This window comes from Panthera tigris, chromosome B2 (assembly GCF_018350195.1).
Source record: "Panthera tigris isolate Pti1 chromosome B2, P.tigris_Pti1_mat1.1, whole genome shotgun sequence".
Lineage (NCBI taxonomy): Eukaryota > Metazoa > Chordata > Mammalia > Carnivora > Felidae > Panthera > Panthera tigris.
The window spans coordinates 134,088,553-134,102,697 of record NC_056664.1 but is presented as its reverse complement, the minus strand read 5'-3'; the positions used below and the strand labels follow the sequence as shown (position 1 = coordinate 134,102,697).

The window sequence follows — 14,145 nt, the reverse complement described above, 5'->3', positions numbered from 1 at the left end:
TTTGTTTTTGTTTCTTTTTTTCTTTGTTCACTTGTTTTGTTTCTAAATTTCCACATATGAGTGAAATTGTATGGTATTTGTCTTTCGCTGACTTATTTCACTTAGCATTATACTCTCTGGGTTCATCCATGTTGTTGCAAATGGCAAGATTTTGTCCTTTTTATGGCTGAGTAATATTCCATTACACACACACACACACACACACACACACACGTCTTTATCCATTCATCTATGGAGGGGCACTTTTGTTCCTTCCATATCTTGGCTATTGTAAATAATGCCGCAGTAAACAGGGACACATGTATCTTTTCAAATTAGTGTTTTGTTTTCTTTGGGTAAATACCCAGTAATGGAATTACTAGATCATATGGTAATCTATTTTTAATTTTTTGAGGAACTTCCATATTGTTTTCCACAGTGACTTTACCAGTTCATGTTCCCACCAACGGAATATGAAGATTCCTTTTTTAACGTGTCCTCATCAACACTTGCTATTACTTATCTTTTTTGTTTTTAGCCATTCTGACATTGTGATTTTGATTTACATTTTCCTGATGATTAGCTATGTTGAACATCTTTCCATGGGTCTGTGGTTCACTTGTATGTCTTCTATGGGAATATGTCTATTCTGCCCATTTTTAATCAGATTCTTTGTGGGCTTTTGGAGGAGGGTGTTAGGCTTATTAAGTTCTTTATATATTTTGGATTTTAACCCATTACTTGATATATCATTCACAAATACCTTCTCCCATTCAGTAAGTTGCCTTATCATTTTGTTGATAGCTTCATTTGCCATGAAAAGCTTTTTACTTTGGTGTAGTCCCAATACTTTTATTTGTTTGTTTGTTTTTCCTCTTGCCTAAGGAAACACATCTAGTAAAATGTTTCTATAGCTAGCGTTAAAGATATTACTGCCTATGTTTTCTTCTAGGAGTTTTATGGTTTCAGGTCTCACATTTAGGTCCTTAATCCATTTTGAGTTTATTTTTGTGTATGATGTAAGAAAGTGGTCCAGTTTCATTCTTTTGCATGTGGCTGTCCAGTTTTCCCAACACCATTAATTGAAAAGACTGCCTTTTCCCCATTGTATATTCTTGCTTCCTTTGACCGTATAGTTGTAGGTTTATTTTTGGATCCTGTTCCATTGATCGATGTGTCTATTTTTGTGCTCGTACCATACTGTTTGGATTACTGCAGCGTTGTAGTATATCTTGAAATCTGGGATTATGATACCTCCAGCTTTGTTCTTCTTTCTCACGTTTGCTTTGGTTATTTGGGATCTTCTTTGATTTTATATAAATTTTAGGATTATTTGTTATAGTTTTGTGGAAAATGTTATTGGTATTTTGAGAGGATTGCATTAAATCTGTAGATTGCTTTGGGTAGTATAGACATTTTAACAATATTTGTTCTTCCAGGCCATGAGCGTGGTGTATCTTTCCATTTGTTTGTGTCAGTTTCAGTTTCTTTCTTCAGTGTTTTATAGTTATTGGAGTTTAAGTCTTTTACCTCCCTGATTAAGTTTATTCCTAAGTATTTTATTCTTTTTGGTGCAATTGTAAATGGGATTTTTTCCCTTAATTTCTCTTTCTACTACTTCATTATTAGTATTTATAAATGCAACAGATTTTTGTATATTAATTTTGTATCCTGCAACTCTGCTAAATTCATTTATCAGTTCTAATAGTTTTTTGGACATTTATTCACTTTTAACAAATTAGGAACACATTATGTTTATGAAACTTTTCTTTTTCTCAGGAGTATTTATGTGTGTTATTACATGCCCATCAAAGACCAAAACTTCTTTCTCAGTGTTTATTTCTTTGAGGGGGGGAGGGGCAGAGAGAGGGGGATGGCAGGATCCAAAGCAGGCACTTCACTGATAGCAGCAAGCTCCATGTGGGGCTTGAACTCACAAATAGAAAGACCGTGAGCCAAAGTTGGACGCTTAACCACCCAGGAACCCCCAAAACAAAAACTTTAAAAAAAATTTTTTTTAATGTTTATTTATTTTTGAGAGAGAGACAGAGACAGAGTGTGAGTGGGGGAGGGGCAGAGAGAGAGGGAGACACAGCATCTGAAACAGATTCCAGGTTCAGAGCTGTCAGCACAGAGCCCGACGTGTGGCTCGAACTCATGAACTGTGAGGTCATGACCTGAGTCGAAGTTGGACGCTCAACAGACTGAGCCACGGCAGGTGCCCCAAAAACAAAAACATTTTTAAGAAACAAAGCAAACAAACAAAAAAGGAAACAAACAAAAGGACTCCTAAATACAGAGAACACACTGATAGGTGCTAGAAGGGAGGTGGTTGGGGAAATGGATGGAAAAAGAAATAAAAGCCTGGAGCCTGCTTCTGATTCTGTGTCTCCCTCTCTCTCTGCCCCTCTCCCACTTGCACTCTATCTCTCTGCCTCTCTCTGTCTCTGTCTCTGTCTCTCTCTCTGTCTCTGTCTTAAAAATAAATAAAAATGTTAAAAAAAATTTTTTTTTTAAATGCATCACCAGAGCGCCTGGGTGGCTCAGTCATTTGGGCCTCCGTCTCTTGATTTCGGCCCAGGTCATGATCTCATGGTTTGTGAGTTTGAACCCCGGGTCAGACTCTGTGCTGACAGCGTGGAGCCTGCTTGAGATTCTCTCCCTCTCTCTCTCTGCCCCTCCTCTGCTCTCTCTCAAAATAAACAAACATTTAAAAAACTAATAAAATAAATAAATAAAAATGCATTCCTATTTGTGACCTGTGCCTGGATTTTACAAGGATCATCAGCTAATATAATAAGGACAAGTTGAATTTTCTGCCACTTCCTTCCCCTACAGGCATCTCGTAAGGATAAAAAACTTAACTCACTGAAGATATGTTAAAGAGATACTATCATTAACACTGATAATATAGTAGAGAAAGTAATGAGATGCGGTTTTTCACCTGTCACATTGGCAAGGTGAAAAGCTGTTATTACGTTGCCAATAATATGGAGCCAATAGTATGGAGCACAGAGAAACAAGACTCAGGCGCTCTTGGTGGGACTGAACCCAGTACAATCTTCTAGAGGGCAGTTTCTGAAGCATTGAATCTGTATGTGCCCTGATTCAGTTATCCCACACTTGGGAATTCATCCCAAGCGTGTTACTAAGGATAAAATTAAGGACTTGTGCAAATATCCAGTCACACAGTGAATGTCCGCTCGCCAGCTCAGAGCCGCGGTGGTGCCTGTGTTTGTTCAGCACGCAGTGACTCAATGGCTGAACTGTTGTGAGATGTGGCTGCGTCTGTAGGGCCTGTTCCCTGTGCGGCCCAAGTCATTTATTAACAAGGCTGTCCTCTTTCTATCGGAGCTGGCCGGAGGAAAGAAATCAGATGTCCAGCACTGCAGAGTGCTCGAAAAGTGGTGTATCCACATTCACAGTGAATCCTTTTTTTTTTTATTATTAAAAAATATTTTTTTTAACGTTTATTTATTTTTGAGAGAGAGAGAGTGCACGCTCATGCGTGCACCCACAAGTGAGGGAGGGGCGGAGAGAGGGAGACAGAGGGTCCAAAGCAGGCTCGTGAGCGAGGAGCCTGAAGTGGGGGCTCGAATTCACGAATTGTGAGCTCAGGACCTGAGCTGAAATCAAGAGTAGGCCGCTTAACCAAGCCACCCAGGCACCCCTTGAATCCATTTTTTTGGAAGTTGAGAATTCATGTCCAGCCCGGCAGGTCAACCAAGTTCTTTAAGGAGCCAAACTGAAGCATGGACTTGGGAGAATGCCTGGTCTCTGTATGGACACATGGGGTTCTGCCGGCACTGTCTCCGATTTCCCTGCTAAACATGCCAAAGCCTCACTGTTTCACTTCTCTCCGGAGGTAGCCAGAGTGAGCACCTGCGACCTTCGCATCGTTATGGGAGGTGTTTTATCCAGAGAGGCTATCCTTATAAAGGATACTCAAAAGAGTTTTTTCATGTGCCCTGTATTTTTCATGGCTATTTCATTTTTGTGTTCTGCTGGACTGTCTCTTCTTATTGGGAAGGCATTCTGAACTTATGAAATAACATGTCTGGGAAGGTAGTTTGAATTTGTTGAAGCCTGATGAATAACATTATGCTCCCACATGATGGCAGGAATCAACTGTTTCCTCAGATGAATGGATCTTGTCCTAGTATAATCCAGAACATTTCCTGAAGAGAGCTCCTTCTTACCTACTCTGTTGACATGCGGTGTGGTCTACCAGTGAAGAGTGAGAAAGAACGATTCTGTTGTCTGTGTTAGTTGGCAGGTGGTCACAGGAAGCCATAGTACATTCTGGGAGGCAGGCCCGTATTGTAATCACTTTTCTAGCTAGTATTTCCACCTTCCTTCCAGAACATGCTTGCATGTGCAGTGGTGACTGAAAATAAATTTAAAGCAACTTATGTCCAGCTTCCAACTCCTTCTGTGAGTGCATGGCTATGCATGGTACACGTTAACACAATAGGTCATTCAGAAGAGGGAAAAAATAATTTCCTAAGACATTAACTTTTCTAAAAGGATCATTACCAAAATGAGTTATTTGCAGAAGCAAATTCCATCTTTGTCTTGTTTGTTCTGACTTGCCACTCTGGGGAGAGCCTATGATAGCACGTGTGGAATGAAGCATTTCTCTATGGTGTTCCATACGTTGGTGTCCAGGAAAAGTGAATCAGGCAGTCTGGAAATGACAGTGAATTCCTCCCTGAAATGTAGAAAACAGAAATTCACATTTCAAATACCAACTCGGGCAGGGCACGTCCCCTGGAAATTCTAGAGTCTGTGGCTTCTTAAGTCTCCTGTGTGTACTGTCCTCTCCCTAATGCCTGAGCTCGCCTACCTCCCACAGCACTGGCTTCCTCTCCCCAGGAGTGAGGGCATTTAAGAAAATACTCTTCACATTTGACAACTGAAGATCCAGAACGAATATGTTTACTTTCAAATGAACCCATCTCCAAGGCAAGATCCCCTTTCTAAGTACAATTAACCTATTTCTCTGCTGCATCCTTAATAGAGAGCTTTATCTCAGACTTCCTAAGGAAATATTTCAATTTGTGATTTTGCCTAGTTATTTTTGATTTGCCTGGATATGAGTAAATGGATACAGTATAAACTCTTAAGTTCTTGGATCTGTGACTTTGAGAGCAGTTTGGTTCAGTAGAAAAGCTCCTGCTCTGGGTGCCCGGGTGTCTCAGTCGGTTGAGCATCTGACTTCAGCTCAGGTCATGATCTCGCGGTCTGTGAGTTTGAGCCCCACGTTGGGCTCTGTGCTAACAGCCCAGAGCCTGGAGCCTGTTTCGGATTCTGTGTCTTCCTCTCTCTCTGCCCTCCCCTCTCATGCTGTCTCTGTCTCTCTCTCAAAAATAAATAAACATTAAAGAAAATATTTTTTAAAAAAGAAAGACAAGCTCCTGCTGTGGATCGGTCCTGGGTTCTAATCCCAGCACCACCTGGTACTAGTGTCCAGGTAATTAACTTCTCCGAACTGTGTTTCCTTGCTTGAAAGAGGATAATCATATCTTCTCACAGTGTTGCTATACGTAGTGCGTGAGATATCGTACGTAAATATAATTTATGTCTCTCAGTAACTGTTAGTGCTAGATGAATTTTCGCTGGAGCACTCACTAGGAAACTCAGGTAAGAGACCTGCAAGCTTACAAGATAGTTAATTCTAATAAAAAATAGAAATAGCGCAGTGGTGGTCCCAGTACTGAGTTTCTCTTCAGAATTAAGGTGAAGAATCTCTCATCTTTGGTGGAAAGATGGGGTGGGGGAGGGGATTGTGAATGTGGTTATTTCGTATTTTTACATTGGATAGAAGACAAACGAGTTAATCCTCTGAAAAGAATTGGACGTTGGTAAATTTCAGTGTTTTTATTCCTGGCTCATTATTTTTAAAAAGTAGGACATGAATTCCCAGCCATGTGATCTTCCCACTTCCAGATTTATTATTGGAAATAGTACTTACTGAGTGCCTGTCACTGTGGACTTCTTTGGTCTTTTTTTTCCCCCCTAGTTTATTTATTTATTTTGAGAGAGAAAGAAAGCACGGTAGGGGCAGAGAGAGAGAGAGAGAGAGAGGCAGGGAGAGAGAATCCCAAGCAGGTTCTGCACTGCCAGCCCAGAGCTCAACACAGGGCTTGAACTCACAAACTGTGAGATCAGGACCTGAGCCGAAACCAAGAGCCGACGCTCAACCGACTGAGCTACCCAGGCGCCCCTGCTTCTTTGGTCTTAATAGCAACCTGGTGATATGCAGAAATCATTAGCAGCATTTTATGGATGAAGACACTGAGTCACAGAGAAGTGAAGAACTCAGACTGGGTCACACAGCTAGGAAGTGATAAAGCCAGAATTTAACTCAGCGGTCTAACCCCAGCCCCAAGGGGATGATGGCTTCGGCAGCAAGCCTCACAGTGTTCAAGGATCTTTTCTCTTAGCTACAGAGACAGGAAGCAGCTGCAGTTCCCTTAAGACCTGCTTGTATGGTATTTTATGTTAGGGCATTAGAAGCTCAGAAGGACGAGAATCTGGGGGCACCTGGGTGGTTCAGTCGGTTGAGCAACGAGCTCTGTATTTCGGCTCAGGTCATGATCTCGCGGTTCAAGAGATTGAGCCTCACGTCAGTGCAGGGCCTGATTGGGAGTCTCTCTCCCTCTCTCTCTGCCCCTCCTGTGCACACTCTCACTCCCTCTCTCTCTCTCAAAATAAATAAATAAGCTTTAAAAAAAGGGAAGACATCTGTGAGTACTGGAGTAGTCAGGATTGGCTACTTGTAGATCTGCGTTATGACTTTCATGGACCTATTAAAAAAAACCCGAAATATTGAACTTTATGACTGTGTTGGTGTAGAGATTAATATAACACAGGCTACATTCACTATTATATACGCATTATTATTATTATTGTTATTATTATTATATCCATTGTTCTCTTGTGATTTTTTTTAATGTTTATTTAATGTTGAGAGAGAGAGAGAAAGAGTACGAGCAGGGGAGGGGTAGAGAGAGAGAGAGGGAAACACAGAATCGAAAGCAGGCTCCAGGCTCCAAGCTATCAGCACAGAGCCCAACGCGGGGCTTGAATTCACGAACCATGAGACCATGACCTGAGCCAAAATTGGACACTTAACCAACTGAGCCACCCAGGCCCCCCTGTTTTCTTGTGATTTTAAGAGAAATTAAACTGAAACATTTTTGCAAGCCCCAGGTTCGATGCCCATTGTGCCTGGTGGACAGGTGGCCCCCACCTGTGATAGGCATGGACATTCTGCTACGCTGTGAAGAATGGGCAGAAAGAGTTTGAATACATGGAAAACAAGGGCTCTAATTAATAGCCTGAGAAAATGGGTTTGAGAGTGACAATTATTGAAGCAGGAGATCCCAGCTACCCAAAGTGAAGGGAGTTTGCCGGGCATAGAGGGCAATATGGAGAACCTTGAAAGCCCTGCTGAAGCATCTGGACGGGTGGAATCAAGAAGGAGAGGAACAGGGCACCTGGGTGGCTCAGTCGGTTGAGTGTCCAACTTCGGCTCAGGTCATGATCTCGTGGTTTGTGGGTTTGAGCCCCGTGTGGAACTTTGTGCTGACAGCACAGAGCCTGCTTCTGATTCTCTCTTTCTGACACTCCCCCACTCATGCATGTGCTGTCTCTCTCTCTCTCTCTCTCTCAAAAATAAACATAAGAAAATTTTGTTTAAAAAAAGGAGAGTAAGAAAATTTGGTCTCTAAAGCCAGTCGAAGAAGGATCCATATCCATCCATAATAAAGCTTTCATCCATTCATGGCAAAATGAGAAAAATAAGGACAATGCAGGAAGTTTTTTTTACAAGACTACATTCATTCAATTCAAAGAGCCATCCTTTTTATGTATTAAACTCTTCATGTTTTGTGGGTTACACATTTCCTTACTTTATAATGAGGTGAAGGCAATGGCCTTTTTTTTTTTAATTTTTTTTTAATGTTTATTTTTGAGAGAGACAGAGACAGAATGTAAGTAGGTTAGGGGCCGAGAGAGAGGGAGACACAGAATCCGAAGCAGGCTCCAGGCTCCGAGCTGTCAGCACAGAGCCCGACGCGGGGCTCGAACCCACGAGCTGTGAGATCATGACCTGAGCCGAAGTCGGACGCTCAACCGACTGAGCCACCCAGGCGCCCCCGGCAATGGCCTTCTTAAATGGCCATTTCTTTTACTGTCTTTATTTGGCAAAATAAAAAATTGACCCTAACTTGGCCCCAAAAATCATTTTGAATTTTGGATTGATCCACAAAATCCAAAGGTGTTGGAATCAGCTTGCCGTGTGGAGGACAGCCCGGGCTCTCGATGGCCCCAGGGCCCCAGCAACCCCATGGCTTCAATGCAGTATCCCTGTCCCCATCCTGCGGGGAAAGGTCTCCAGCTCCAGGCAGCAATCCCTTTGTCCGTGAGCCGAGCAGTCCCAACACCTGGCGGCCCCGCCACAGTAAGAGCCGTTCCCTGGCTGGCTCTGCCCGGTGCCTCCCCGGGGTCACTCTCTTACGGTCTCCCACTGCCTGCTCTTCTTCCGTTCCCTCCCCTCGCCGTTCTGGTTGGGAGGGGGCTTCCAGCACTACAGTCCAGTGGACAGTGATAGCAATCAGCCTGCAAGGTAACTCTGATTCTCTGGCCCACAAGAGATTGCTCCTGCCTTACTCGCATCTCTCATTCTCTTCGGGCCCGCGGTTTATGGAGGACAGCCCAAGTTACTGGCTATCTGCAGGTGGCGTGTATGGTGCCTTTTAGAGTAACGTGACAAAGCACGGCAGAAGGTAGGGAGCCTGCCTTGGCCTTGGCCGTGAGAAGCAAATGTGGGTTAACCTCCTTGCACTGATATGCTGAGCGAGTGGGGATGAGGGGCCTTTGCAGACGTGTTCCAGTAGCAATGTCTGCACGCAGAGTGCTTGAGTGAAAGGTGACAGAGACCTAAGGCGTGGCAGTTGAGGACAGAGAAGAGGCACCGTAGTCGAGGATATTTCAGAGTGTCGTGGACATGGCCTGTGTGATTCAGCTACTGATGGCTTGCAGGGCTGAGTGAAAAGGAACTTGAAGGATGCCTTAATGAAACACACGCATTTGCAGTCCCTTCTCTTTAACAGCACAAGCACGTGACTGCAACCATCTCTTCAAGTCCTGGCTTTCTGGCCCTAGTAGGTACCTGCAATAACTTTATAATTTTCCATCATCCTGTTGACTTTTGTGATCCTTAGTAAATCCAGGCATATCACTTAGTACAGATTCCGAAGAGTTTTATAAATGCTACCTTTAAGTAGCCTTATTTCAGCTGCAGGGGTTGCGAACAGATCTGTTGATGACATAGGAGTAAAGAAGCTTTAAGCTTTTGCTTCTCAGTAGAATTCCTCATGTCAGCTCATCCGTTCTATTTACTGTCACTGAGGATTATATTATCCCCCAGGCTCACTTGAGATCACACCATAGCACGAGGGCAACTCCATTAGCTTAATCATCATCTAGTCAATGTAATAAGCACACAAATGCTGTAAATTCCCGGATGGGAAATGATTCGGTGGTACGGCCATGGCTTATCAGACCTGGGATGAAAGTCCTAAGGTTTGATCTTTCGTACTAGTCACTCTCAATAGTGTAATACAACTGGATAGAGTAAATAATCAACAACATATCATTACACCAGAAATGCTGGTTTCCACCAACAAGCAGTTAGACACGCCTGAGTTTAAATCCCAGCCCAGTGACCCGCTTACTACTCAAAAAGAACCCGGGCAAGTACCAAGCCTCTCTGACCCAAGCGGAAAACAAAGAGCAATGAATACCCGCCAAGTAGGGCTGAGGTGAGAAAGTCAAACGACTTGTCTGAGTGGCTTATGCAAGCTCACTCTTCATTTTTTAAAGAAAAACATTTGTGGACGTTTCTGCTTTTCATGGTATGGATTGCAGAGATCACCCGTGTCTTTTCTAGCTGATGTCTTTCCTTCCTTCTCCAGAGTGCTGGGTGCCTTTTCCCCTTTCTCTGTCTAGCGGTTTTGTTCTCGTCCCATACTCTGGTCATGTTAGTTACCTAGTGTTTTAATATCAAACACAGACCAGGGCGCCTGGGTGGCTCAGTCGGTTAAGCCTCCGACTTCAGCTCAGGTCACGATCTCACAGTATGTGAGTTCGAGCCCCGCGTCGGGCTCTGGGCTGATGGCCAGAGCCTGGAGCCTGCTTCCGATTCTGTGTCTCCCTCTCTCTCTGCCCCTCCCCGGTTCATGCTCTGTCTCTCTCTGTCTCAAAAACAAATAAACGTTAAAAAAAAATTAAAAAAAAAATATCAAACACAGACCTACGTTTACAAGAGTAATAAATTTTATAAGTCCTTTAAATCCATCCTAAGAAAAATAGATGAGGCTATATTTTCATGTCTGTTTCCTAAAGTTTCTGATGTACCTTTGACATATGTTCTCTCTGTTTTCTGTAGATAGTGGTTCCTCAGGGAAGAACAGAAAAGAAAAAAATTATATTTTTGAATCAAAGAGCGATCGAGGAGGAGGGGAACACCCAGCCCCAGAAACAGGTAAATCTGGAATTTGGAAATTCGTTGCAGAGTACAAACATTTGTAGAACCACATATCCTCCAGTGGAAGGTACCAGATGAAGCTGCAAGAGTCTAGGACAAGAGCAGTGACCGATCCGTGGATCGGAAGAGCTGTTGTATTCTCCCTCTATCAGGCTGCATCTGTGGGCTCTTGAACTAGTAACCTCACATCCTTGGACCTAGGCTTCCTCTTTTCTCGGTCGATTGGACTAGAGGATCACTCTATTTCTTTCCAGGTGTAACATGCTATGGAAAAAGTAATATTCACAGCCTAGAAGTTAAGAACTAGATATTCATGGCTCTAGAATCTGAGGCCGAGGTTCAGACCCTTGCTCCGTCACTAAACTCTATGACCTTTGGCAGGCGATCTTCTCTCTCCGGATCCCAGTTCTCCTCAGTCGTAAGATGGAAATGGCAACTATCACTGCCTCAGACTTGTTGGGGGAGAAATGGGACAATTAACATAAACCGTTTAGCACACGTGTGTGACTCATCCATAAATAAATGATAATAAATAGCCACACTGGTTTGGCTAATAAATAATAAGTAAATGATGGCTATTATGCTTGAGTTAGTTATAAAGATCTTATAGAACTACCCTACGACCCAGCAATTGCACTACTAGGTATTTATCCAAGAGATACAGGTGTGTGTTTCGAAGGGGCACATGCACCCCAATGTTTATAGCAGCACTATCGACAATAGCCAAAGTATGGAAGGGTCCAAATGTCCATTGATGGATGAATGGATCAAGAAGATGTGGTACATATATACAATGGAGTCATTACTCGGCAATCAAAAAGGATGAAATCTTGCCATTTGCAACTACGTGGATGGAACTAGAGGGTATTATGACTTCACTCATATGAGGACTTTAAGAGACAAAACAGATGAACATAAGGGAAGGGAAGCAAAAAATAATATAAAAACAGGGAGGGGGACAAAAACATGAGACTCTTAAATATGGAGAACAAGCAGAGGATTATTGGAGTGGTTGTGGGCTAAATGGGAAAGGAGCATTAAGGAATGTACTCCTGAAATCATTGTTGCACTATATGCTAACTAACTTAGATGTAAATTAAAAAAATAAATTAAATAAAAATTAAAAAAAAAAAAGATCCTAGAGCACCTAGTTCTCTCCAGCTGCTCTAGTGATGGATAAAGACCAAAGACAATGAGGAAAGAGTGTAGGAGGTCGAGGGGATATTTAGTGAGTGAAAGAAGAATACCACAATTCCATAATTATGGTCACTTTTAACTAGAAAGAGAACACTTTTGACTCGTTTCTTCAGAAATGCAGGTTTTAATCCTAAATCCCACAAACTAATTAGTAAAAGAAGATTTAGGAGAATAAAATATGATTCTTAAATTATAGACCTGAACACGGAGAAGACTTTTTTACCCTAGAGTGTTCTTTGTAAAATCTGGACCACGTTATCGTGTAACCACTAACCAACAAGTGGCCAAAATAATCCAGACGTCAAGTGCCTAGATGCTCCTCCGTCTGCTGGACTGCTGGCCTTGCCCCTGTCCCCACATATCTCAATAAAAAGCACCCTGTGCCCCATCGACATATAAAGGGAACCCAGGCCTGCCCCTGCCCCCGCCCCATGCCTAGATGTGTGCAGAAAGCCTCCATTCTAACTGGCCACTGCCCATTCCGGTTGTTATATATTATGAACATCACTCCAGCTCATATGAACAATTCATCTCCTTCGCTGGTTCCTGAGAAAATTATATCATGATGTGTTTTATTAGGGTTTAGAAAATTTTAAATCTCAAATTACCCACCTGAAAGACAATGAAGAAACCATGCCAAGTAAGAATTGAAAAGTCCAGAATAATTTGCAGTACTGTAGCAAGTTTTTTGTGATGGGAGATTTCATTTTCCTTGTCATCAAAGCATTAAACAGGAATCAATTCGACGTTCAGCCACCACACATCTGACTTGGCAAGTAGAAGTTTCCCCTAGATTGCATGTCTGCTCTGTTGTTACCACAGCGGCATCTGCGCTGTGGCCCTGGGGCTGGCATCTCCAACCACAGCCCCCTCCCCCTGCGGCCTCAGCGCTGGTGTTCATCTTCACACGAATCACACACATTTAGAAGGGCGGCCTCTGATGCTTTCCCTGCCCTGAACGAGCACAGCAGTCCTCCTCCACCACCCCTCCCCGAACGTGAATAGTCGCCCGTTTTTGCACCCATACCCTTCCTTTCCTTCAGTACTAAGCGAAGGAGTGTCCCCTCTCTCCACGGTCAGTCTCCCCCTGATCTTGAGGCAGCCCCTTATCCCCATCATCGATTAACTCTCTGATGTTTTTCATCTGTTTCTCTACTGGCTCGTTGCCCCAACAGCTGCAGACACCTTCAGATCTCTCCCAACACACAAAAACGAAACAGCACCCTTCCATCTCCAGTCTCCGCGTAAATGAATTCCCGATTGCCGAGTCCGTTGGCCTCTCTGGGCTTCACCCCACTGGACCTCTGCTTAGCATTTGGTTCAGCCAAGTGCTTCCTTGAAGTAATCTCTTCCCTGTGTTTCCAAGACTCCCCTGTCCCCTGGCTGTCCTGCCACCTCTCTGATCCGTCTCCTGTTCTCTTAGCTTCTCTTCTTTTGTCTGCCCTCCTAAATGCCGGTGCTTCCTCACCGACTCGCTCCTGGCGCTCCTTCTCCTCCCTTTCTCTCTGACGATCTCATTCACTTCTGTGGCTGCGGTCACCACCTTGACGCTACAGACTCTCACATATTTAGGCCAAATAATCCAGAAACCTAATAGAAATTTCGGCCTGGATCATCTATAGGCATCTCAATCTGAAAATGTCAGAAAATAAACATATCTCCCCACCCACCCCAGACAAGCTCCATTATTCATTTAAACACGCAGGCAAAACTCTTATGAACCAGAAACACGAACTACATCTTTCACATGTGCACTTCCTATATAATTCCATCATAATAATTACACTTAATTGTATTTTTTCATTTAAATGTTTGTCCACCCAGACCGGAAGTCATGAATAATAATGCTCTCATTTCCCTTTTGGAGAAGTACTGTACCACGGTGGTTCTGGAGCTGTGCTGTCTGGGGCCCTATCCTAGCTCCACCCCTGACCGTACAGACTTAGACTAGTCACTTAATTCTTTTGATTTTTATGTTTATTTTTTTATTATTTATTTTTATTTTTTAATTTATCTCCCAGTTAGTTAGCATATAGTGCAATAATGATTTCAGGAGCAGATTCCAGGGATTCATCCCCTACGTAGAACACCCAGTGCTCATCCCAACAAGTGTCTCCCTCAACGCCCCTTCCCCATTTAGCCCATCCCCCCACCCACAACCCCTCCAGCAACCCTCAGTTTGTTCTCTATATTTAAGTCTTTTAGGTTTTGTCCCCCTCCCTCTTTTTATATTATTTTTGCTTCCCTTCCCCTATGTTCATCTGTTTTGTATCTTCAATTCCATATTAAGGAAGTCCCATGATGTTTGTCTTTCTCTGACTAATTTCATTTAGCATAATACCCTCTAGTTCCACCCACAGAATGAAAGATTTTCATTCTTTTTGATTGCCGCGTAATGCTCCATTGTGTATATA

At 43.1% G+C, this 14,145-nt stretch overlaps 1 protein-coding gene across 3 annotated transcripts in view; it reads left to right on the top strand.

Moving 5' to 3' along the window:
* The window catches only part of LRP11 (LDL receptor related protein 11), a 54,419-nt gene that overhangs the window by 34,247 nt on the left and 6,027 nt on the right, over positions 1-14,145 (top strand). For all 3 annotated transcript variants that reach the window (XR_006217939.1, XM_007086895.3, XM_042987310.1), the window contains exon 6: positions 10,436-10,531. Coding sequence is in view for 2 of the 3 variants with exons in the window: in XM_007086895.3 (XP_007086957.2) it covers positions 10,436-10,531 (96 nt within the window). In the remaining variant the exon portion in view is untranslated. The remainder of the gene's footprint in view (positions 1-10,435; positions 10,532-14,145) is intronic.